Source organism: Caenorhabditis remanei, chromosome V (assembly GCF_010183535.1).
Source record: "Caenorhabditis remanei strain PX506 chromosome V, whole genome shotgun sequence".
Taxonomy (NCBI): domain Eukaryota; kingdom Metazoa; phylum Nematoda; class Chromadorea; order Rhabditida; family Rhabditidae; genus Caenorhabditis; species Caenorhabditis remanei.
In genome coordinates, this window is record NC_071332.1 from 5,562,063 (window position 1) to 5,586,479 (window position 24,417).

Below are 24,417 nucleotides of genomic sequence, written 5' to 3' on the forward strand. Positions count from 1 at the left end.
GGACAAATCATAGACTTTTACCTAGAAAGGAAAAATTAAATTTTCGGGGAATCTGTTGAAAAGTGAATCTTACCAAGTGTTGCGTTATGACAAAATGATGTCCAGCTTCAAGTACGACTGGTGGTATCCACGATACTTCTAACGATTCGTTCTTCCGATCCATCAGCGTCAATTCAGTTGGAGCGTGTAACCATGGTAGAGCTTCAATCAAAACATTCAGTATTCGGTATATTACATAATCCGACGTATAATTGAATATACTACCGTGTTTGAATGAAAAAATCTGCGTATCATATACTTGTAGCAAAAATTTGTATTTCGCAAACACAATATTGCTTATCTTTTCTTCCTTTATTTATTGCTTTGATCCTGGGAAAAATGAGAAAACCACTGTTTCTCAGTATAAGGAAAGAGTTGATGAAATTTTTTTTGCTCATTTTATTTAGGTCTTTAAAAAATAATCGCATTTTAGATAAAATTAGAATTTGGCAATTCTTTTTTGTCAATTTTTGTTTCTGAGCAAAAAAATATTCACCTGCTAAGCTTGTCGTTGCCATGTTGCTAGAATACCAGAGACTTGTATCGTTCTGTAATTTATAATTTTAATATACCATATTTCATCTTATATTCCTTTTTCCAGAAAAAACGGCTCAAATCAGAAGACTACGACTTGAATATTGGTTTCATTGGAAATTTGGAAGGCTAAAGCTATTGATTCAAGAGAAGAGAGCATCGAGTGCATATAATATAAATTTTCGACAAATTCAAAACATATCACAATTCTAGAATACCTTGAAAGCTTCAACGGATAAGCGGTAAGTGGTATTTCCGGCCAGACCAACAAATGTATAGTCGCGAAGGTTGGCATCAACCATCACTGTTTGGGATGACTTCTCGGTTTCTTGTGAACCTGAAATCATGGTTTTTTGTAAAAATTGCATATCTTCAAGGCCAGTCAAAGCTTGTCTATTTTAAATGAGCACTGAACAATCATTTTTGAAAATTAACCTGAATCTACTAAACTGCAATCTTGGCTAAACTTTTCAAAAAGACATTCTTACTTCTCATAACGTTAACAATCAATCGTTGTTTGGTCACCTCTTCATCTGTGTCATGTTTCCAACGAATTCTGATGGCGTCATTCCTCACTTCGATCACTTCGAGACCTTCCACTTCTTCTTCATCTTCTCCTGCTAATCAGTCATGGATAACTCACAAGAATCGAGTGATTCGTTTACTTACAAGCAATCCTGACATTAATAAATAGAATAAATATTAGAAAGCGAATTCTCATTTGGTGGAGATAAACGAGAAGTAGAAAAAAGAGAGAAGGTGAAAAAATAGAAGAAGAGAAAGAGACAGTGAGGAGAAATCATCGTCACAAAAGATAGAATTGATAGAATTTTTCTCGCTGTTGGAATGGCAGAAAAGGTAGGTGATTTGATATGAGAATAGGACGTACAGGGCAAAACATTATCAATACAAACGCAATTTTTTTTAAATTCAAGCAAACATTAGGTGTTTCATATTTTTGACTGTTCTACAGTATGTCGTAAAATGTATGATCAGCGACATAAAGGAAAAATTAGAAGAACAATAAAATGTTTCAGATCCATAAAAAACGTGAAAAGGCAAATTAAAGAAAAAAGTAATGAACAAATAATATACATATTTCAGATTTAAAAACCGGAAGACATAGCGGCTGTAGTTCAATCAAATCGTATGCATAATAGATATGGCAAATCTGAACATAACTGAATGCATCATTTGCTTTAATGAGTATGGTAGGTATCTAGATCATCCAGTTGAAAACCAACTTCAAATTATGATGAAAAGTATTTCACAGATTTCGAAACTCGAAAACCTTGCATCGGAACATGTGGTCACTCGATTTGTGAGAGTTGCAAGCATCTGATGGTCACTTCAAAATGTCCGCAGTGCAACCGAGACGAAGCATTTGCAATTACCACTATCAATTATCAAGTTTTAGAGCTTATGAAGCAATTAAACAATATGCAATCAGCAGAGGGATCTACCACCAGACAGCTTTTATCAGAAGATTTGAGTGTTAGTTTCTGACACTTTTTTGGATATAAAACTCTGAATATCATTTTCAGGGTCTCGACGAAGGAACTTGTAGTGAATGTACATTAAGATCACGAAAACTTCGGTTATGTATCACTTGTGCAGTGAGAGTAGGAATTTTGAAATTTGAGGAAATGGGAAAGAAATTTGTCTTGAATATCGAGAACGATGGTGTAGAAGCCGCTCTGCAAAAAGCAAAAGAGATAGCAATCTGTGGAGATTGTGCACTAGATGGAGCTCAGCATGAAGGTCACAGAACAATGCATTTGGCAGTTTTGAAGAATGATTTGGAAGATTGCATTCCGACTGTTATTCAGGAAAAAATGGATCAGGTTCAGATAAATGCAGGCTCCGCTTTCGATGAACTCAAGAAAAAGCTCAAAATATCAATTGACTCATTGAAAATATATTTTGAACGATATAGTCTATTGCCAGCCACCGAAAGGAAAATACATTTCAATAACATCGAAGCAAGCATAGAGAAGATAAATGATACATTATCATTAGCCAGAGACGCCGTTAAAAGGCTCGAAATGTTGAATAGTGAGTTTGTCGAGAGTACGGAAGTTGTTGACAATAATATGAAAGCAGTAACAAAAGCGTCCACGGCATTCGCAAATATGGAACCAGTACTTGTCGCAGGTGAGCATCTGATCAAGTTCAGATATTACCACTACTGTAAACGATCCAAGAATGAACAACTTCTATGTCTTGCAGATCGCAAACAAAGTGCCCGCGAACCACTTCTCATTGGTCTCTTCAATCCAAAAGACAACGTTTGGACATCACTCGGACGAATACCGAACCCGAAATCAAACTACGCTGTGGCCAGTAACAAATCGCAAATCTTTATTATCGGAGGAGTGAACAATGGATCATGGCTTCAGAACGTTGAGATGTATGATAAAAACAAAGACAGAAGAAGAGATGTAAGAAATCTAATAATCAAAAAACTAATTGACTGTATGGAAGGTATTACAGTGCAAAAAATTAAAACGTGGTCGAACTCGTACATCGGCAGGATTCCATAACAATAAAATGTATGTCGCTGGGGGTTATGATAGCACTTATATGAGTTCTGTTGAAATCTTTGACCCGGATCATGGAGATTGGAGAGATGGACCGTCTTTGAAACGAGCGCGGGCTGATGGAGTCGTTGTGTCCTGTAATGGAGAGCTTTTTGGTTTGAAATATTTATTGTCTTGATCTAATAAAAGTATTTTTCAGTTCTTGGAGGATTCAATGGTAAAGAATATGAGGAGAAGATCGAAAAGTTAAACGATCGAAGCCAACAGTTTGAAGAAGTTGGTGAAATGCAAGGGAGTCGAGCTGGATTTGCTGCATGCGCATTCCGTGGTAGAATTTATATTGCTGGTGGATGGAGTAACTCGAGTAATACGTTGAGATCTGTCAGAAGTTATGACCCGATGACGAACTCATGGAGAGATGAACCATCGTTGAATAAGGACAGAAAATACTTTACACTTCATGCAACGAGTAAAACAATATATGCTATTCGCGGGTGTGCCGATAGTTGGAGTTTGATCAACGAAGTGGAGAAGTTCGATGCAGATGGACAGAAATGGGATATTATCAAGTGCACGGATAGTCGAAATTCATTACAGCCTGGTTAGGCTATTAGGTGGCAAAAAAAATTTCAGAGAACAATGAAATGAATTCTTTCACAGATCTAGTTTATTGGCTCCTCGTGTTTTCAATTTTAATTATCTATAGGAATCATTTGAATAAATATTATAAGACTTAAGTGTTACAATTGATTTAAAGAATTTGAAATTTTTTTAAAACAAATTTTCACCAAGGTGTTACACAGATGGGGCTGCTCTGTCAAACTACAGAGTTGGTCATATGCTAAAAAGTACTATCCAAAGCTCGTTTAGTTTTTTTATTAAAAAATTATGACCATGCGCACTTCCAGCCATCTCCATGAATACTACAATTCATTGCACTAGAATTGATGTGAAATGGGATCTCATACAGATTATCAACTAAACCTGTAAGTAATGCATGACTAACTAACTATACTTGAACCGTCATTTCAACATTTTATTATCCCCGTTTGACCATTAAAAGTTATGTTTGTTTACTTTCTGCTTTTCTTTCATCTTTTTGTTTTCTCCTATCATTCTTCTTTTTTTCATTCAGCTTTGTTTGTTTGTGAGAATAATCTAGCATCCATAAAGTCAACATTGTTATATTTCTTCGATCTTGGCTTGTCAGCTATCGTTTTTTTTCTGTTTCGATATTTTTCTCATTCATAAAGTTTTTACTTTTCCTTGCTTTTTTCAGAAGAACTTCATTAGAAAGTGAAATAGTTCTGAACAGCTGGAGTATTTGAAGTCGATTTGATAGATACCGTTTTTTTTCTTCTATTCCTTATATGTTTCGATAGTACTGAAGATCAGTTCAAAATTTAAGCTATTTCAGAAAAGAGTTGGGAACAAAAGAAGGGAAGAACTGTAGGAAACAGTAATCAATTATTATCCGTTGAAGACTCTTATTCACAAAACATATTTGGGAATCTCTTGATTCAAATTTTCTAGGTCAACTTTTTTTTCAGTAAAAGAGACGAAGTGGGACCTTGAGATGGTCATAAAACAATCAGAAATACACCGATGTTAATGAAATACTCTGAAAATCATATATTCATATGTGACTTCAAGTTCTGGGAAACTTAACATTGTTCTGAGAAAAAACTTGTTTTTGGGGAGCGACTGATTCAGAGGGCGTCCACTTCCCAGTTCTAGAATCGAAAAAGTTTGAAAACCAGTATTTGAGAATGAATCGTTGTATTAGCATCACAGTTAGTTATGTTCGTCAAGCAGATGACAGTTTGTTTGGTTGATTGGTCTGATAAAATCTTAACGGAATTTCAATTTGAATTCTAAAAAAGGAACTTACGTGGATGTGAGTGCAGTAAAGCAACGACACATCTCCTGTTAAAAATTAAAACACTTTCTATCATTTAAAGTGAGAAATAAAATGGGCGGAAAAATTAATAGCAAAGACTATGAGGAAAATGACAAACGACATCACGTTTTAGAGGACTACAAATAGAAGAAGCATCGAGTTGATTATCTGATTAATTTTCCCAATTTGAATTTAACGTCCAGTTTTTTTTGGTTTCAAGCAGAAAAGGGCGGAGCTCTTACAAATTTTCAAACTATGTTAAAGACAGTAACATATTTTTTATAACTTCTTTCCCCTCCTTCACATAGTTAGCGAATAACACCAATGACACATGTTTGTCTGTTTGACTCTCTCTCTCTCTCTCTCTCTCTCTCTTTTCTCCCACTATTTCACTATTTTCTGCGAGAAGAGAGACCTAGACGTTTACAATGAGCAATGATGATTTGCGGGATCTTCTGATCATTTCCCTTCTCTGAGGATCCGAAGTATTAGCAATTCTATTACATGTCGTTCTATTGATTTTATGAATTCACAAACAAAATTTGCTCACTCTTAAATCGTTATCAGTCTGTTTCTGCTTCTCTAAGCATCTTTTCCTATCATTCAGAAAGAGGGTTGTCACCAAACTGCAGTCTTTCAAATCGTATCAACGCTTTCTTTTCTATTCACCAAGTTATCCTAAAATCTTTCAGAGAGATCCGTTCAGTTATGCTGTGAAAAAGTGTCCTGCAGGGTCAATATAAAAGGTAGTTAGTTTTCAGTTTTCTATCTGAAAAAGTCTGTTGGGTCTGCCTGAAAAACAACCCAGTTTACGACAAAGTTAAATCAAAAACGGTCATTACTAAAAATCGATTAAAATCATAGGGTGTGGTAGGTCACAAGTGACCATGAGCATCATCAGACCGGAAATGAAATCATATAGACAACATGTACATTTCACAACTTTTCAGCACATTTCATTGTTATCAAACACGTGTAACTAACCTGGGTCAAAGATACAGTATCCTTTTTAATAAGCTGACATATGATCTGGGTGTGATTGAACTATCTCAAAAAATCTTAAATCTCAATCAAACAGAGCTTCCCTGAAATCTAGTTTTCTAGATGTACAAGGGATTTTCTGAATTTTCTGAATTTTCTGAAATATGTGACTACTTATACCTATTCTCACATCTTGTTGATGGTAAATGGGTCGTAAAGTTAAAAGGTATTCTACAAATCTTACTGTAAGTATCCTGTATATCAAACTATTGCAACCATTACAAAACGATGTCAAATAATCTGTGTCTTCTCAAATTTCTTGCAAACTCTTTCAAAATATTATAACGACTCAGAGAAAATAGGTTTTCTTATCTGTAATTCTTATCAATGAATTTCTTTGAAAGTTAATTTTGTAACCATTCTGTAATCTATTTCAATTTAAATTACCATATACTCCTCACTTAAAGCTTCAAAAATGTTATGAGAGCGAGTAAGCTTGTATCTCTCTTCTTACTGTAAATTATGTACAAGAAGAGGCTTGTTTGGTTGGTATCCAAAGCTTCTTCAAAATACTCTACTAAATTCGTATATTGCAGGTTCATTCAAACGGTAAAATTGAATAGAACTTTGGGTTCTTCGAAACAGAAGAACCAACCCGTCGACACGACGGATCATCAAAGAAGACAAGCTTCATCAAATCGATTCACTAAGAAGTGTAAATTCAAAAAACTTCAGAACCTAAACTCGGATCAGGAGATTAACTCGAAGAAGAAGACTTTCGAGTACTGGCGGTTTGGGAAGTTGAAGTTCAGAGAAATCAAAAAAGGATCGGATTTTTGGAAAAGGATATTGGTTACTGCTAGGTTTACAAGAAAAAGTTCGTATCGGTTATTTTTTGGTGTCGCTGAGTGGACCGTCTGTGAGTTTTTTAAAAATTTAAGAAATACAAAACCAACATAATTTTAGTTTGCCAGATCTTATTAAAAAATAAGAAGTGTCATATCTAATCTTGATTTTATATAATCCAATTAATCAAACCTACCCGACTGTGTCTTGGGATGTCTATATTTGACCTATATATCAAAGATCAATTCTCGGTCATTGTTCTTGTTAGTCTTGCTCACTCTTAGTTTTGTGGTTTGTGGCTATGCATAGTTTTTAAAAAGTTTTTTTCGGTTTATGTCTAGAAGGTTCTAATTATCTGATGAAATAACAGACGACCTAAAGTTCAATATCAAAAGATCATATCACATGACATTTTGACATATAAAAGAGGCGAGGCAGACAATGACAAATCTTGATGACTCATGGACCTGAGGAAATTAATCGTTTATTTTTCCTTTGTATTTGCTTTGTATTTGCTTAATCAACTTTTGTGAACTAATTTTCCGACATATTTTTTTTTCAAAGTTTTTAATCGAAAAATCAATAATTTCTGTTTTTTTTCGAAATAGTTCGCGAGCGTTCGATTTCATTTTATTTCATGATGACTTTCAAAAAAAAAGCTTTCATCACATCCTTCCAGAATATTCCTTTGACGTTTCCTCATCGTTAAATTTTCAGTATTTCAGTTCACATTTTTTGCTGGTCCAGTTATATTCTTTCTCATTTTGTGTTTTGAGTTGTTTTTAACTGAAATTATCACCCATTCGAAGAAAACTGGAAATCTGGAAAAATGAGTTTTTCGCTTCTGTGCATTTTTACGTAAAATCCTTTGCATGATACGCAGTTACCCGCCCCTAATCCATGACTTCACGTTTTCGCTGAATTTCTCCTTTTCCAATTAATTAGTGGATTTTTATGAGAAACTTCATGTTTATTTCATTTCGAACAATTCACTTACTTAATTTTAAAGCAAAATTAACGTTGTCATCGATTTTCGAGCTTAATTAAATTTTTTACTTAATTTTTCCGCTAGTGAACAAGAAAATATATATTTCACTCCAATGAATATGTTAATTTGTTTCTCTTTGTGCACGGATCCTTACAGTGACGATGCGCAAGCAACAATACTGACGCATTTCTCGTGCAATTTTTCGCCAATTTTGTTCAAATTGCAGGTCTAAGAATTGATAAAAATTTCAAAAATCAGAAATTCGGAATTTTTCCGTTGTAATCATTGAAAATACAAATAAGACGCAAGAAAAAAAGTTTTTGTACTTTTACTAACACTTTAGGAATAGAAAAACCAAAAAAAAAACGAAAATTTTTTTCAAAGATTAATGTAGAAAATGGGAAAATAGGGTATTTTAGCGAGCATAATAAATGTTTTCCTTGCTTTTCTCTTATTTTTTAATCTAAAAATGCCTTGGAATACATTTTTATCCCTTGTAACGGTTCAAAATTGAAATTTATTGGTTCAGAATTCCTTCAGTTGAGATCTCCTCCTCCAATATTGCACCGATTTTAGAATGTTTGCACTTTTTCGATAGCTCTCAACATTATCTAGAAGGCTATCATCTTAGAATTGCAGAAAAATTTTTTTAAATCCTTTAATTCGTGTTTTGCCGAATTTCCAGTGCGAAAGAAGAAACTGTAAAATTTGAACGGGAAACGCGCCTGTCCAGTCCCTGGCGCATTACTCGATACTCGCTGCGCACAATCGGAGACTTTTGTAACTGTAGGGTTCCGTGATTGTGGTATATTGGATTTTCGCCTTTGTTTGCATCACGCAAACAAAAATCCGGGGAAAAATCGATAAGTCTCCTCACAAACTCTCGCACTCGTTTTCCTTCAATTTTATTTTTGTTTTGCAGAAAGAAACAAGACGGGTTGGCGAAGGAAATATGTCTATCGTTAACACAACAGAGTGTATAATTTGTTATAATGAATATGGTAAGGTAGCTTTTTACTTTAGAAATTGGAAGAGCTCCTGAATTACAGATACTGATTCACGAAAACCTTGCATCGGTACATGTGGCCACTCAATTTGTGAAAATTGTAAACATCAGATGGTCTCTTCAAAATGTCCGCAGTGCAACCGAGAAGAAGCTTTTGCAATTACCACTATCAATTATCAAGTTTTAGAACTAATTAAGCACTTCAAAAGCATGCAAGCGGGCGGATCATCGTCAGGACAATCGTTATTAGATGATGCAAAAGTGAGTTTTCAATCAATTCGCACAACCAAATTATCCAATTTTCAGGGTCTCGACGAAGGAACTTGTAGTGAATGTACATTAAGGTCTCGAAAACTGAGGTTATGTGTCACTTGTGCGGTAAAAGCCGGAGTATTAAAACATGACGAAAAGAAAAAGGAGTTTGTCCTGAATGTTGAGAACAACGATATAGAAGCAGCTCTGCAGAGAGCCAAGAAAATTGCAATTTGTGGGGATTGTGCACTAGATGGAGTTCAACACGAAGGTCACAAAACCATGCAATTGGCTGTTTTGAAAAACAATTTGGAAGACAAAGTACCCGCTTCTGTTGAGGAGAAAGTGAATCAAATGCAGAAAAACGCTGATCAAATATGCGAAGAATTGGCTGATAAATTCAAGGGAACAATTAACTCGCTTAAAAAATACTTTGAGCACTTCAACCTATTGCCCGCTACCGAAAGGAAAATACATTTCAATAATATCGAAGCAAGCATAGAAAAAGTGAATGATACTATGTCACTGACTAGAGATGCTGTGAAAAGACTGGACATATTGAATAATGAGTTTCAAGATAGTGCAGATGTAGTCAAAAACAATGCAAAAGCAGTCACAAAAGCTACTACCGTGTTTGTAAATATGGATCCAGTTCTTGTCGCAGGTGAGTTATCGTTTGAATTTTCAAAAAGAAGTATTCGCCGTTTTTGTCGAATAATCAAAATTAATTCGATTAAAATTACAAATTTCTATTTTCTTCCAGACCGCAAACAAAGTGCCCGCGAACCACTTCTCATTGGTCTCTTCAATCCAAAAGACAACGTTTGGACACCAGTTGGACGAATGCCGAACCCGAAATCAAACTATGCGGTGGCGAGTAACAAATCGCAAATCTTCATAGTCGGAGGAATGAACAATGGATCATGGCTTCAGAACGTTGAGATGTATGACAAGGACAAGAATTTGAGACGAGATGTAAGTTTTAAACTGAAATTTTTATCAAGTTTCTAAATGAGAACTAGTTGTTCTTGTTCGCGAAACAAACATTGTAAACGTTTTGCACGAATTCGAAAGACTTTCCAGTGCAATCGATTAAAACGTGGTCGAACTCGTACATCTGCCGGATTCCACAACAGCAAAATGTATGTCGCCGGAGGATACGATAGCACGTATATGAGTTCCGTCGAAATTTTCGATCCGGATCATGGAGATTGGAGAGACGGACCGAATCTTCGACGGCCTAGAGCGGATGGAGCAGTAGTTTCATGTAATGGGGAACTTTATGGTGAGATTTTCTTCTGGGTTTTCAATTTCTTAATTTTGTTTTTTTTTTCAGTTCTTGGAGGTTTCAATGGAAAAGAGTACGAAGAGAAAATCGAAAAAATGATCGATTCAACACAAAGGTTTGAAGAAGTTGGTGAAATGCAAGGGAGTCGAGCTGGATTTGCTGCATGTGCATTCCGTGGTAGAATTTATATTGCTGGTGGATGGAGTAACTCGAGTAATACGTTGAGATCTGTCAGAAGTTATGACCCGATGACGAACTCATGGAGAGATGAACCATCGTTGAATAAGGACAGAAAATACTTTACACTTCATGCAACGAGTAAAACGATATATGCTATTCGCGGGTGTGCCGATAGTTGGAGTTTGATCAACGAAGTGGAGAAGTTCGATGCAGATGGACAGAAATGGGACATTATCAGCTGTTCTGCTGTTACATCCAACGCGAACACTTCGCAGACTTCACAAACAAATGAGCAGCAGGCTGTCACTTGATTTGGAGTAGTAGAATCATTGCATGTTGTTGTTGTTTTATTTCTAATTTTTATTTTTCTGTGCCAGAATGTCCTATGACCCGTAAATTCCACCCTTTCGCGCAGCGAGCGAAATGAAGATAGCAGTACATCGCACGTCGGCGCGCGCCTGAGCTTCGATTGTCAGCAATCGGTAAGGCTCGGTTGTTTTCTCATATGATTTCTTCAGACTTGTTGTGGATATTCCGAAGAAAAAAACATTCGCAGATCACCCATCACTGACTTCAGAATTTCAGTCGCGCGGCGTCGGGCGATGTTACCCATTCGCCGGTGGCTGACCGGTCGCTCAAATTTGGGTATGGGGACGAGGGGTGAATCCCACACCTCGTCCCCGGACCCAACTTTGAGCGACCGGTCAGTCACCGGCGAATGGGTAAAACGCTTTTCCATACATGCAAAACAGACCGAAATGGCCGAAACGTTCCGGCGCGTAACTCGCTTTCAGCTCATAATACTGAGCTTGAAGCGAGTTACTCGCCGGACCGTTTCGGTCATTTCGGCCCGTTCTGTATGTATTTTCATTTCATTTACCCTATCTTTTGTGGATGACAGGAATCCAAGAAACAACAGCATTATCAAAGATTTTTCGTAAATTTTATAGCTTTCTTCCCAAAAATAGCATGTAGTCCAAAAACCCTTTCCCCCAGATATTCAACTTTTCGCCTTCTTCTTCCTTCTGGATCATTTTTTCTACGCTCATTCATCTGTGAATCTTTAGCTCAAGTTCAATTCTTTCAATTTATATGTCATTACATGTCTTCCCTGATCTCTATATCCCTTTTTCTTTTTACCACCGTTTATCATTTTTTAGAATTTATTCTATTCTTTTAGGTTATTAACTCGATAAAACGTGTCATGTTTTATTGTATTAGCAAAAAATCAACCAATAGCATTGCAGAACCCAAATTCGATCATGTTTATCACTGCCTCAAGTAGCACTTCCTCGCCATCACAGCCTGCGTCAACGCCTCCACATTCTCGAATAGTGTTGAGATTTTGCCATCGAGCTGGGATTGACGCTGACGAACCTTCTGGAGACGATCTTCAGTTTCATTGAAGGCTCGACGGGCGGTGAAATAGTCGTCCTCGTCTTCCATTTGCATTCGTAACTTCCACCGAGTTTTGCGGAATCTGATATTACTTTTTTGTAGAATCATTGATAAATGCAATGATAACTAACGTTAAAACAGAGCAAAGAAGCATTCTCTGTGCTCTCGCAAGTCTCTGTTGGTTTCTTCTCGTACTCGTTTTATCGTAATCTCTCGTTCGAAGTACTGTCCTCCAAGTGTTCTGAAGTACGCACGCCGCCGCGTTTTTGTGTCTGCAAATTTCAGATTCACACCTTTATTGCATTCATAGTTTGAGACTCACTCATTCGTAATATTATTCTCTGCAATAATATGGTTAACCCGTTTCTCGCATGTCGTTAGAATCAGCTTCCTGCTGATAAGAGCAATCAACGTGGAGGAAAACAGCGTTCCCTAAAAAAAGAGTTGATAAGACGGGAAGTAATGAGAGAAAAAGGAAGAACTGATAAGGGAGAAAAGGAAGTAATTTTTGAAACATACCACGATAGCAGTGAGCATTGCCAAGCCTCTTCCGCAATACGTACTAACTTGAACGTCACCGTAACCGATTGAGAAGAATGTCTGGAATGAAACAGGAAGAGTGGGAGTAGAGTGGGTGGTTGTGTGTTTTAGGTTTGGTATGTTAATTGTTTTATATTTTCAGAAAATCTACAATCCTCGCCAGTTTGCCATACATCAAATACCGTAAAACTTATAATAGAGGCGTCGGAAGAGTTTGGAGCATCCTATCTTGGCTCCCTTTAAAGATATGAAAATTGTTTCAACCGAAGAAATATTCTATGAATATTAAGCTATATTTTGTCAGTTAGCAGTTTTTTGATATTTTCTTTGAAAACCGAGATACACCGCTGCGAACAGGCGCAGCTAGGTGCGCCTCTATTAAAGATTTACGGTAACCTTTAATAGAGGTTCCCTAGTAGTAAGAGTTTGGAGCACAATATCTCAGTTGCCTAAAGAGATATCAAGTTGTTTTCAACTGAAGAAATATTTTACAAATATTGAGCTATATTTTGTCCGTTGACAACTTTTTGATATCTCCTTTCAGAAAAAATATATACCTCGTTAAATGGACTTCGCTGGGCTAGTTGCGCCTCTTTTTGAGGTTTTACGGTACAAAGTTGTCAGATGACAATTAATCTCATTGAGATCATATCACACTTTTATTAATTATCTCTCAATGTCAAATGTTTTTTTGTAGACTCAAAGTAGAGCTCTAATAGGTCACCAATCAACGCAAATTCCGTAAAACCTCTAATAGAGGTGGCCCGAACAAAGCCAGTATCTTTTTTCTCAAACGAGATATCAAAAAGTTGCCAACAAACAAAATATAGCTGAATACTTTTAAAATATTTCTTCAGTTGGAAAAAAATTTGATAGCTCTTAAGGAAGTTGAGATATTGTGCACCAAACTCTTGCAACTGGGGCACCTCTATTAGAGGTCTTATGGTAGCTGATGGATCACACGACTTCGCAGAACTGTAACTCTCTAAAGAGTTTTTCACGAGAGACTTTTCAACTATAAAAATAAAGCTTAAGTTTTGATCTACATATTAGTACAAAATTTGACATAAATTTATGGCATGAGCAGTGGCACTGCTCAAGATTTATATTTTCAGCAGAACAAATGGATGAGTGAAAACTGTCGCGAACTTTATGACTACTACTATTTTTCCTTTTTAGTAAAGTATCTTGATATTGGCCCGAGACTAAATGGCTTCACTCACAGTCAGTTTATTTTGATTTCTCTAGACTTACAATAATTTCAAACCACAAATAATCGGCAAAGTGTTGAAATCCACTGATAGACGGATATGCGTACCTAAACTCAAAGTATTTCAACCTCTCCATTATTTCCATTTCCCCCAATACCGTTCACACTGTGTCAACATCCATGAAACGACACACCAGAAGAGAATCGAAGCAATTGACAAGACAAATAGCGGTCTTTCATACATTTCACTTTTGAGAACAAATCGAAAGTCCACTGCGATATGATTGAGTGAAGCGATTGTTCTCGTAGCTGTATCCTGATGTTGAGAACTGTGAAGAACCATATATCGACACACGATAAAGAATCGAAGAAACATTGGAAGAGTTAGAAGTACACTGATTGGAATATTCACATATTGACGCGTCTTTTCAGCTATATTCGAGAGTTGAGGCCAAGCGACGAAACCGGTTTCTGGAAACTTTGTGTCTGAACATCCTCTAATAGAGTTCTCACCTGGAATTGGACAAATCGCACATATTGCCACTTCTAGAAGAGTGTTCAAAACTCGTTCGGATGTGATACCTACTCGCCAGTTTGATGTACCCGTTTCGACTAATTGAATCTGGAAATTTAATGATGTATAGATCGTTTCCCCTTCCATTTGATCTCACTTTGATATCAATGAAATGGTAGAATAGAAGAAAAAAGAGTAGAGCAATTGTTGTGAAAATAGCAGCGGTTCTCAGTATAACTGATAAATCTTCTGTATTTACGAATCCCTCCAGAATCCGTGTGGCAGTGAATTCAACATCTAACATTGCTAGTATCAATCCACTAACTGCCAATAGCAAAGTGACATCACACAGTTTCACTTTAAGATCCGAGAGTCGTCGTCTCATTTTCCATCTCTGACGGACGGTTTCCGCATTGCTCATCGCCACTCCGTATCGTTTACCGTATACTGATGGACGACTTTGACGGGATCGGTCGACTGTTCCACTGTCACGTGAATCCCAGTCGGAACCTGGAAGTTGTGTATTTCATCAATTATAGAGCTACAGATTCATGTTCCGCGATACTTTGATACAATACCGTTCAAAAGTATATTGAGTTTTTCCTTTTTCAGTTGAAAACGCTTAACTTTGGGAGTGTGTCATAGTAAAACTAACTTCCCCACAAAATACATTTTTATGGATCGAGCAGACCAAGAATATAACTCCATTTTTGTAGTAGACAACTTTCTTGTACGGACACTCCCTAGCAAGTTACATATCGTGGTAATTCCTTCCTCAAATCGACCCATTTCAGTGCAAAATAGTGCGATTTTTGAGCTGTCGTCTAAAAATGGTCATAGCTCTCTATGGAGTGTCCGTACAAAAGAGTTATCAACTACAAAGATGGAGCTCTAATTTTGATCTGTACGATCCATCAGAAATTTACTTGATGGGACAATCAGTGATACCATGACACACTCACAAAGTTGGGCATATTCAACGGAAAAAGGAAAAACTTAATATACTTTTGAGCGGTACTGTATATTTCTTTTTGCACTCTCTATTTTCCTTTTCCCTATTTACTCTTCTATTCTTCACTATTTACAAACACACTTGATAAGAATCGTGTTTACTATTTCTAATTATTTTCTAGATTCTTCTCTCTTGCTAATACTAAATTTAATTTCTATTGACCGCGATAATCTTTTGTCTCTTTCATGTCTTATTCCTAAGTTTAAACTATTGACAAATATTGTGCGGGAGGTAACGGAGGTAGATCAGAGACGCACACTTTAAGAGTGAGGAAGAGTCTGATAGCAGATTGCTGAGGAATAGAACATTTCGAAAAACGTGCGAGGGACCAATTGTTGAAAAATCAAAGACTAAAAGTCCAGGAAGGTTTTTTAGCATTGTGTTAAACCTAATTATCTTTTTCCATTTTATAAATCACAACGTAAATTCAGGAAAGCTGATGGAATGCAAATTGAATAAACAGCATAAATAAAATGATTGAAAAACATCTAGCTCCTGCTTTTCATTTCCTTTTCACACGGTTCTCCCTGTTAATTTTCTTCCAAAAAAAGAGAAAGACAAAGAAAAACAAGTCGAATAGAAAATACGGAAAAGGAATGTTTGACCTGTTGACTTGAAATAAAAGAAAGAAAAAATGACGATGGAATATGGATGGAAGAAGCAGAAAAGAGAGAGTGTTAGAAGGATTTGAAATTCGAGAAGGGCGACAGAATTTTATTCCATTTTATTTCATTTTCATTTTCAAAGAACAGGGGTACATGGAGGATAAGGGGGTGTACCGGGAGGTCCATTAATCTGGGTTTTAGGGGAAAAGGTTCTGAAATAATATTTGAATTGAAAAGTCTCAAAGAAGACGAAAAAGGGGTCGTAAGGACATCACGGAAAGGTATTTTTCGATTTTCGGAACTCGGAATTCGGAACCTGAATTCCGAATTATTTGCAAAATTTGCAAGGAGAAGTCATTTTTTCTAGTGTTTTAATGATACATGAAATTTATAACTTCTTTTAGGGATCAAAACCGAAAAAGAATTACAATACTCGTCTTAAACTCAAAAACTTAAAAATTTTAACTTTCTGATTCCGGAAATAGGGAACTCAAAAATCCGGAATCCGGAGCCGGAATAAAATTTTCAAAATCCAGAATCCGGAGTCCGGAACTGAAATGAAAAAAAGCACACAGAATTCCGGACAACTATGATGGACATGACTCTGTAAATTCTAGATATGCAACAATTTTCTGGACCATGTCTTCTTACAAGGGAAACATTTAAAGTGAAGGCAAAACCATCAATATAGATCCTTCTGAAAGGTGGTCAACATTTTGGATTTATGCAGATCTTGTAAACGGAATTCCTGGTGTCCGGAGCACCTTTTTCTAGCTCTACAGTTTTATTTTGATGGTAATGTCTCCCACTTGGAAGATTTCCTTTCGGGAGAACGAGCATTTTTCAGATGAGTGCGTGCAAATCAATATACCTTCTGAGTGTTTTTTTCAGAACACAATACAAAAAGAGAGGACAAATCCAGAGATAATCTCTAACAACCAGAAAGTAAAAGCGAAGGCGGCGAATAAAGACGAAAGAGCATTCCCATTTATTTTCTAGAAGAAGTCTTCTTCCCACGAAAACTGCTCCAATTTCTCGACACCAAATTCTCCCCTCTTTTCTACATGAGGTTTAGCGTGTTGGCGGTTTTTGCCCGGAATCTTCATGATTAAAACATTTGGAAATGAAGAAAAATATATTCATATATCAAATATGTATTGCAAGAATCGAACTAACCGGAATTTTTGAATTTTGAATAAAGTGAGGAGACCTAAAATAATTCAAAAATAATTTTCAAAAAGTCAGCTGACTTCAGTCATTATCCAGAATTGAAAAAGGGGAAGAGACAGAACGAATGAAGATAATTAGGTAGGAGATCTCCAGACTATTTAGATGTATTCTGGAGAAGGAGCTAGTGCAAATTCTTGTTTTTTTCTGTTCAGCAACTACTTCTATTCTTCTAGAGATGTTGGGTAAGAAAAAGAAGTAAGTCGGTTATAAAAATGTAAGTAGGAACCGAGGAGATGATGAGATAAGTTTATGACACTACCCACATGTTCTTTCTACTTTTTTTCATTTGGTTTAAAAGATTCGAGAATTCAAATTGAATAGAGTGATGGGTAGTGGGAAATTGAGAAGTCAAATGAAGGGTTTGGAAGATTGATTCGACGATATAGTGTTTTTTTGGGAAGGAAAAGTGCCCCTATGTCAATTTTTTTTTGCAAGCTTTCTGGAAGATTCACACGATCGTGAGAGTCTATGTTCTCACTGATGCAAACACCAAGAAATTATTTTGTGGGCGTTGGAGATAAATTTAGAAGACGTTAGGTGGGAGATTAGATTTAGAAAACCAGAAAGTTTAAAAACTTTCGTGTTGTGCAATCTGTCTTGAAAAGATGCTCACTTTCAGATTCCATTAAAGTTATTAAAAACCGTGAACGAGAATACAGAAAGTTTCGAGAAAAGTTGCATTCAATGCTTGCAATCAATATTTTTCAAGAAAAATCGCTCAAAACTTGAAAAAATCGCGATTTTTGAGAAAAAACTTGAAAGATTTTGGCATTTTCAAAGTATTTCTACAAAGCACCTGGGCGCAGGTGAGATCTACTTAGGAGTTAGAACAAATCACACTTTCGAGTTGCAAAATAGTTCAGGAGCACTAGGGACGTCACAAGCTGGTTGGCGTTTGTTTATAGAAGTATTTGATTGTCAAGATAACTTCTAGATAATCTTTGTGGACACAGAAATCTGTTAAAATGCAAACTTGTCCTCTTTTTGATAATTTCAAAGTCTTATTTCTGAACTACAAACCTGATCCGTCCACGTCATATATTTTACGTTCTATGAACTATGATCTATATTTTTGTTTCCTTTTTTGCACTTCTACACACCAGTTCCACTATTGAATGCATTGAATGAATAAGCCAATATTTTGCAAAAAACGAGGAAAATGTGTGGCTTTGTATGGAGAGAACAAATCAAAAAAGATTAGAGAGGGAATGCTCTCAATGCACCTGAATACAAGGATCTCTTGCAGGTGAAAATCTTGGAGATGTGGGTTTTGAGACTATGTACAGTGATGACACCATCGTATCTTAGTTTCTTAGAAAAAAGAAAATTCAGGTCTTTGATCAAGCTGGGGGGAAGCCTTTTCTCATTATTAATATTTATAGAGCGTCACAATCACAATAAGGTTGCAATATGATAGAAGTGATCCTCTTACTCTTCAAATTGAAATGGGAGCAAGGCAGACTTCAGAATTCATTTCTGGTGTACGCAAGATGCAAATTCCGATATACAATTTTTGAGAACACAATATGGGATCATAAAGTTTTTCGTGTTTTAGATGTGTTATGACAAAAGCAGTTTGTCCTAAGAACTTTGGAACTTTGAGACTGTGACGCCAGAATTTTATTTATTTATTACTAATGAGCTTATCCGCAAAAGAAGAACTGCTTATATCGGGGTTCGGTGCTTCAAAGTTCCTTGAAGTTTAGTTCTAAAATAAGCATAAAATTGATTTCAGACTTCAGATCTTGCCGATTTCCCTGTTTTCTTGTTTTAAAGCTTAAGCTTATTAGTGTTGCTAAAATGGTGGTATAACAATAGGAAGTTTTTAAAAAAAATATGATTAGAAGTTCGATTTTACAACAACAACAAAAAACGAAAGCCCAAACTCTCTGGTTTGAAAATCGAAAAGTAGATGAAAACGGAGGAAATGAAATCATGTCTGAACCTAAAACATACCTTCTTCTTCAATCTCTTGCATCCTTGTGCTGGCAGTCTTCTTACAGGAGAAGGATTCTTCTTTTTTTCTTCTTCTTCTTTTTAGAATTTGTTCTCATTGACAAAGGGACTCTCGACTTTTCATATGTTCCCACCGAGCTCTCTATGACATTCACTCTCTAGACAAACAAATTTAGAATGTCTTAGAATAAGAAAAGGCGGAAATCCATGAAAAGAATCGAATATCGGAGGAAAGGTGTGCGTGAGTCTCGATGAAGAAGAAGAAGAAGAGAAGAAGAAGGAGTGTGAGTCGATGCCTGGCTGTCTCCTTTTTTTGTGGATATATAATCATTGATATCAAGTTGTGAAAGATAATGGAAGAATGAGAGATAACAGACAATTTGGGGCAGCTGAAAAGAGAAAAAGAAACGACACATTCCCGGGTTGAGCTGGATTCAAACAGATCAGGTGATGTGATGACGGCAGTGGTGTTGCACGGGATTTCAGAAAAACGGAAGTAGTAGGAAGAATAGAGTGGAAATTGAAAAAGAAGGTATTTGTGGGCATTGTTGTTGTGTGATTTTCAATCTCTTATTATGATTGTATTCGGGTTTTGAATACGATTTGACATCATTTGATCAGAAAGATCAGGGATTCAAGAAAAAACTTTGAGAAGACTTTCTGCTGGAACTTCCAATTTTTCTTCAAAATTTTAACTTTTACAATCAGACGTTCCTTTCTGATGATCTAAAGATGATGTCGTGTAGTTGACGTTGAGACTAGTGACTGATCTCAACACATCTGATTATCTGGATCATGACTAAAAGTAGGATCAACAGAAAAAGGTGTATTCACTGATCTAGATCAAGCTTACAAGTGATGAAAGAATTTCACTGAAGGAACAACAGTTCTCTTGGACATAGGAGAGTGGAAGAATATAAAGCAGTCTTGAAACGGACTGGAGTTCAGTACAAAAACTTTTAATTTTTTTCAAATGTTTTTGACTCTTTTCAAAATAGTCAAATGTCTATGTTTTTAACTATCTATAAAAACTCAAGCTTATGAGAGATTTTTTACTTTTTTGAAAAAATTTTAAAAAATTTCGAAAAAAATTGTGAAAAAATTGTGCACATTTTTTGCGAGAGTGATACCGGGTCGAGATTTTGCAAGTCTGATGTGAAGTAATTGAAACAAATTGAGTTATAATCGAGTTTTGGATTTGACAAACTTTCTGATTCGCTACCTCCGTAATTAATTTATTTCAAGTTATGATCTGACAATTCAGTCCATATTTACCGTAAAACCTCTAATAGAGGTGCCCCCAGCAAAACCAATTAAACGCGGTATATCTTTTTTCTCAAAGGAGATATCCAAAAGTTGGCAACGGACAAAATATAGCTGAACACTTATTAAATATTTATTCAGTTGGAAAAAAATTCGATGGCTTAAAACAATTGAGTTTTTGTGCACCTTACGGTACATCTCTGATTCATAAAGAGAACGATTCAGAAGTGAGCAGAAATTTATCTTGTAGAAAAAACATACATTTACTCTTGATGTACATACTTTTTATCAATAGTTCTCACGACAAAAAAGTAAACATTTTCTCCCTAAAAAATATACTTCAAAACTAACCTCTTGTTGACGAATACATGACGAATCTCGCCTGTTTTGAGAGTCCCACGGCACCTGCACGAACCGCCGCCATCTCGTTCCTGAAATGGTAAATTAGTTTTTTTTTTCAACTAGAAAAAAGGCCGAGAAGAACAAAAGTGTGTGCTGCTTCAAAGAGCACTCAACCCTTGGAAAATTCATTTTTTGGGTAGTGGGGCGCAATGGATTTAGACACTCCAGAAGGGAAGAGAATAATGGAAAACGGACGGGGTAGAATGGGCGGTACATTGTGGTACCTGAGAGAGAACATTGTCGAAAATGCATGACATTCTTAAAACAATGAAAAATAGGTACAGCTTATTAATAAAGAAAGAGAAGCAAAATGAGTGGAATGAGATTTTCTCTTTTTTCGAGCGCTGATTTGGACGAAAAAGGAAGAAAAAAGAGAACAAGAAGTAAAGTTGAGGGATTAGGTGAACGACGTCTTGTTTTGTGTGTGCAAAAGGCAAAAAGTCAAGAAAAAGGAGAGTTGGGTGGGAACGAATTCTGATATCACTTACTCATGTCAAAACCAATAAGTTGGAGAAAAAACACATAATATTTTGGAGGGAAAGTGGTAATAACTCTGAATGGATAATAATTTGGTGTTCTTGGAGAGGTTGGTTATGTGGTTTATGGCTGTCTAGATCTTTTTTATACATTTATTCGTGACTTTTTTAACGGGTGAATATGAATAGCCAAAAAGGGTGATACAGAACTCGAGAGACAATAAATTCCATTTTCCGCAAGTTGTGTTTCTTAATGACATATGACAAGCATACCGTAGAAACTGTATTATAACGGCATGCCGCAATATATTTCAGTTGTTTTCCAGTGAAGATTGAGACTTCTAAAAGTTCACTAAAAACTTTTCTATGCATTCTGCTTGCTAATCTAAATGATATTCTTATCACGGTGGTTTTAATCAGGATCTTGGAAAATTTCCAGGAGAATGTTAGTGGTGAATTTCAGGAGGTGCCGTTATAATACAGTTTTTACGGTATTTTAATTTGAATGCCCTCAATTTAGTAGCCCCTCTCTCCTTCATCCAACAAAATCTTGGGTCCAAAAAACTCAGGTAATGTGAAACTATTTTTAAGTGCAATATCCAGAAAAAAATACTTTGAAGTTGTTGGAAGATGTTTTGAATTTCAGGAGGATTTGATATGGATGGAAAGTTGAGAACTTAAGGATCGCAATTTCTATTTTCGAAATCGGCAAGGCAACATTCTTTTATCAAAAATCTTCGAGTTTATCAAGAAAATTAACTTACCGGTAGAAAGAATGATAGTTTCAAAGTTCCAGAGAAAATCTACACATGTAAAAGTTTAACTTTTCAAAGATAACATAAACGACTTATTTTCTCTTATAAACTTTCGCATGTTCCCTCTAAATTCGTATTCAATATCTACAAAAGCAAAAAGAAAAGCAACTGCCCTTTCATGACATCATCCTGAGAACCGAACCATAGCAACATCATTTGGAATAGATGGGAAATAAAACTAATATGAAAACGGGTGGATTGGTCATGTGTGTGAAGCTGACATCTTTTTTGGGGGAGCTCTTTTTCCAATTTGATTCGAATTTCCGGGAGAGGTGAAGGATAGAAAGAGAGAGTTCAATCGATGTTCTTGATTATGATGAGCAGATTGGAAAGGAATGAATCAGAAATATTAAACTTATTGAGTGTTTTATGTCAAACTTCAGTTGGCGCGTTTGTTTCAAAATATCAAAATTTCAGGATCGGCGTTCTTTTTTGCCTTGAAAAACACCTTGGTTTCAGAAAAATGTTCAAAAACTGGTTAGGCCGTTTTTTTTTAGTTTTCAGCCTTTATTTATCTCTAGATTGAATTTTAAATTTTCAGTCGAAAACTATACTTTTTTCAAAAAAAAATTCAAAAATGGTGGAAAAAATGCGAAATTTCAAAATTTGTTCAAATCATGTTGTTTCAAAACGGCCCGTGGCACATCTGATATTTATATCCCTAACGTAGTTCAGAACATTTAAGAAATATTATTAAATTCAAAGGAAATCGTATTAAAGAACCGCTTCTCGAAGTCAGAGACCACCAACTCGGGACCTCCTGGAAAAAGTTATGTCTATTAAAATTTCCTATTTTTAATTACTGCGATAATGAGGAAGTGACTCATTAATGGGAAGTATAACTATTTCCTTTTTTAAACTAAAATATATTCCGAGGGGTTCTCAACCCAATACTCTACTACACTATTAAGCCTTTTTGCGGTGTCGATTTACAGCATAAAGAACAAAGTAAACAGGTAAATATTCGTTGTTTGAACCTATTCATGCCACCAAAGAAGTAACTTTTTTCTCCAAAAATTTAAATTCGACAATTAGAACAACACCAGTTACTCGGGGAAATTAACTGGAAGGCCGCAGATGTACACTCGTTTAAACGGAAAATTTCTTTTTTACTCGTGTTTGTTTATACTGGAAATGAAGAGAAAGAGTACATGGTCAAATTAAAAAGGGTCCTAACAATGGTGAATAATTTTGATTTAAGCCACAGAAAAATAGAGAAGATGTTCTAATGAAATGGATAGATGCTCTTTTTCTTCGTCGTCTCCAGAAGCGCCATCTAGTTTGATATCTAACCGGAAATCGGTTGCATTTCGAAATTGAATATTCTATCCTTTTTTCTTCTTTTCTTAATGTGAAGAACGAAAATAAAATAGAAACTCTTTTGTGTTAAAAAAAGAAGAAAAACCCGAACCCAGCAGAGTCGAATAAAAAATTCAGACTCTCTTCCCCTCTCTCTTATTTCTCTCTCCTAAAAAGTCTGGTCGATTCCCAGGTGGGCTAAAAATTTGGATAAGTGGATTTTTATGAAGCAATTCTTTTTTGGAAAAGAGCTTTTTCGGAGAATGGAATTTTAAAGGAATAGAGTGACTCCATGTTCACTGAAAAGAAAAAAAGAGAAAACATTCTGAAATATGAGAACGAGCTGCTTCTCATCATAATTCGTGTCATAATTACACTGCTAGACGGTGTTGATGAAGCAGAAGAAGTAGACACAGATGACGACGAGAAGAGCCAAAGCTTTTGTTATAAACTTTAGTCTGGAAGACATTCCATTCCGACGACAAACTCGATTTTCCGATTTTTCAATTTCCGAATTGAAGATAGACGAGACACAGCGCGGCGGCGCCGGTTCCAGTTCACAAGGGAACCCCAAGCACTTGTAAATTTGGAATTTGATGAAACTTTGGCAGGAGGTCAAGGACCCCTCCAATAGAGCTCCCACAAAATATTGGAACACGCTTGACACTCTGCTCTGAGTTATGGGCTCTCAAAGTTTGGCTCAGATTCAACACAGTAAACCTCATTTCCTCACTTCTCAACAGTTCCCAGAATGTCACTTCCCTTCTTTGCCACGTTTTCGGCTGGCCGAGTGGCCGAGGGGATGTGCGTTGAGTTGGTGATCTGAAGGGGAAGGGATCGACCCCATGCAAGGCGTTTTGGTTTTTTTATTTTTTGGTTTTCCTGGGTGGACAGTTTCATCATTATTTGAACGCTTTTTGGTGATTTTATACAAAAAAATTTCCATCGAAATAACACTTGGGAATTGTCTAGGACAGGACTCATGAATACATAATCTATTAGAGGCATGAAATATCCTGCCCTGAAGCTGATTTGTGGTGATTTTTCTCGATCCAAGTTTGCAAGTTTATGCAGAACTCTTGCGGAAGACTGATTAAAAATGCACTTCTCATGCCTCTAATAGATTATGTGTTCATTTGTACT

At 36.1% G+C, this 24,417-nt stretch overlaps 3 protein-coding genes across 3 annotated transcripts; 2 read left to right on the forward strand and 1 right to left on the reverse strand.

Annotated features, from left to right (window-relative positions):
* Positions 1-1,735: 1,735 nt before the first annotated feature.
* GCK72_017482 (uncharacterized protein) lies at positions 1,736-3,719 on the forward strand (the record flags this gene model as incomplete). Its single annotated transcript, XM_003102303.2, has 5 exons — positions 1,736-1,784; positions 1,847-2,067; positions 2,118-3,014; positions 3,067-3,268; positions 3,313-3,719. 5 exons carry the CDS (start codon positions 1,736-1,738, stop codon positions 3,717-3,719), a joined length of 1,776 nt encoding a protein of 591 aa, XP_003102351.2.
* Positions 3,720-8,780: 5,061 nt separating this feature from the next.
* Positions 8,781-10,865, forward strand: GCK72_017483 (uncharacterized protein; the record flags this gene model as incomplete). Its single annotated transcript, XM_053732110.1, has 6 exons — positions 8,781-8,829; positions 8,878-9,095; positions 9,141-9,750; positions 9,850-10,061; positions 10,170-10,371; positions 10,423-10,865. The coding sequence occupies 6 exons, from the start codon at positions 8,781-8,783 to the stop codon at positions 10,863-10,865; spliced, it is 1,734 nt and encodes a 577-aa protein (XP_053581023.1).
* Positions 10,866-11,823: 958 nt separating this feature from the next.
* GCK72_017484 (uncharacterized protein) lies at positions 11,824-20,706 on the reverse strand (the record flags this gene model as incomplete). The annotated part of the gene is made up of 9 exons (XM_053732111.1): positions 11,824-12,034; positions 12,084-12,224; positions 12,275-12,384; positions 12,472-12,552; positions 13,747-13,810; positions 13,861-14,173; positions 14,216-14,324; positions 14,374-14,726; positions 20,634-20,706. The coding sequence occupies 9 exons, from the start codon at positions 20,704-20,706 to the stop codon at positions 11,824-11,826; spliced, it is 1,455 nt and encodes a 484-aa protein (XP_053581024.1).
* Positions 20,707-24,417: the final 3,711 nt, after the last annotated feature.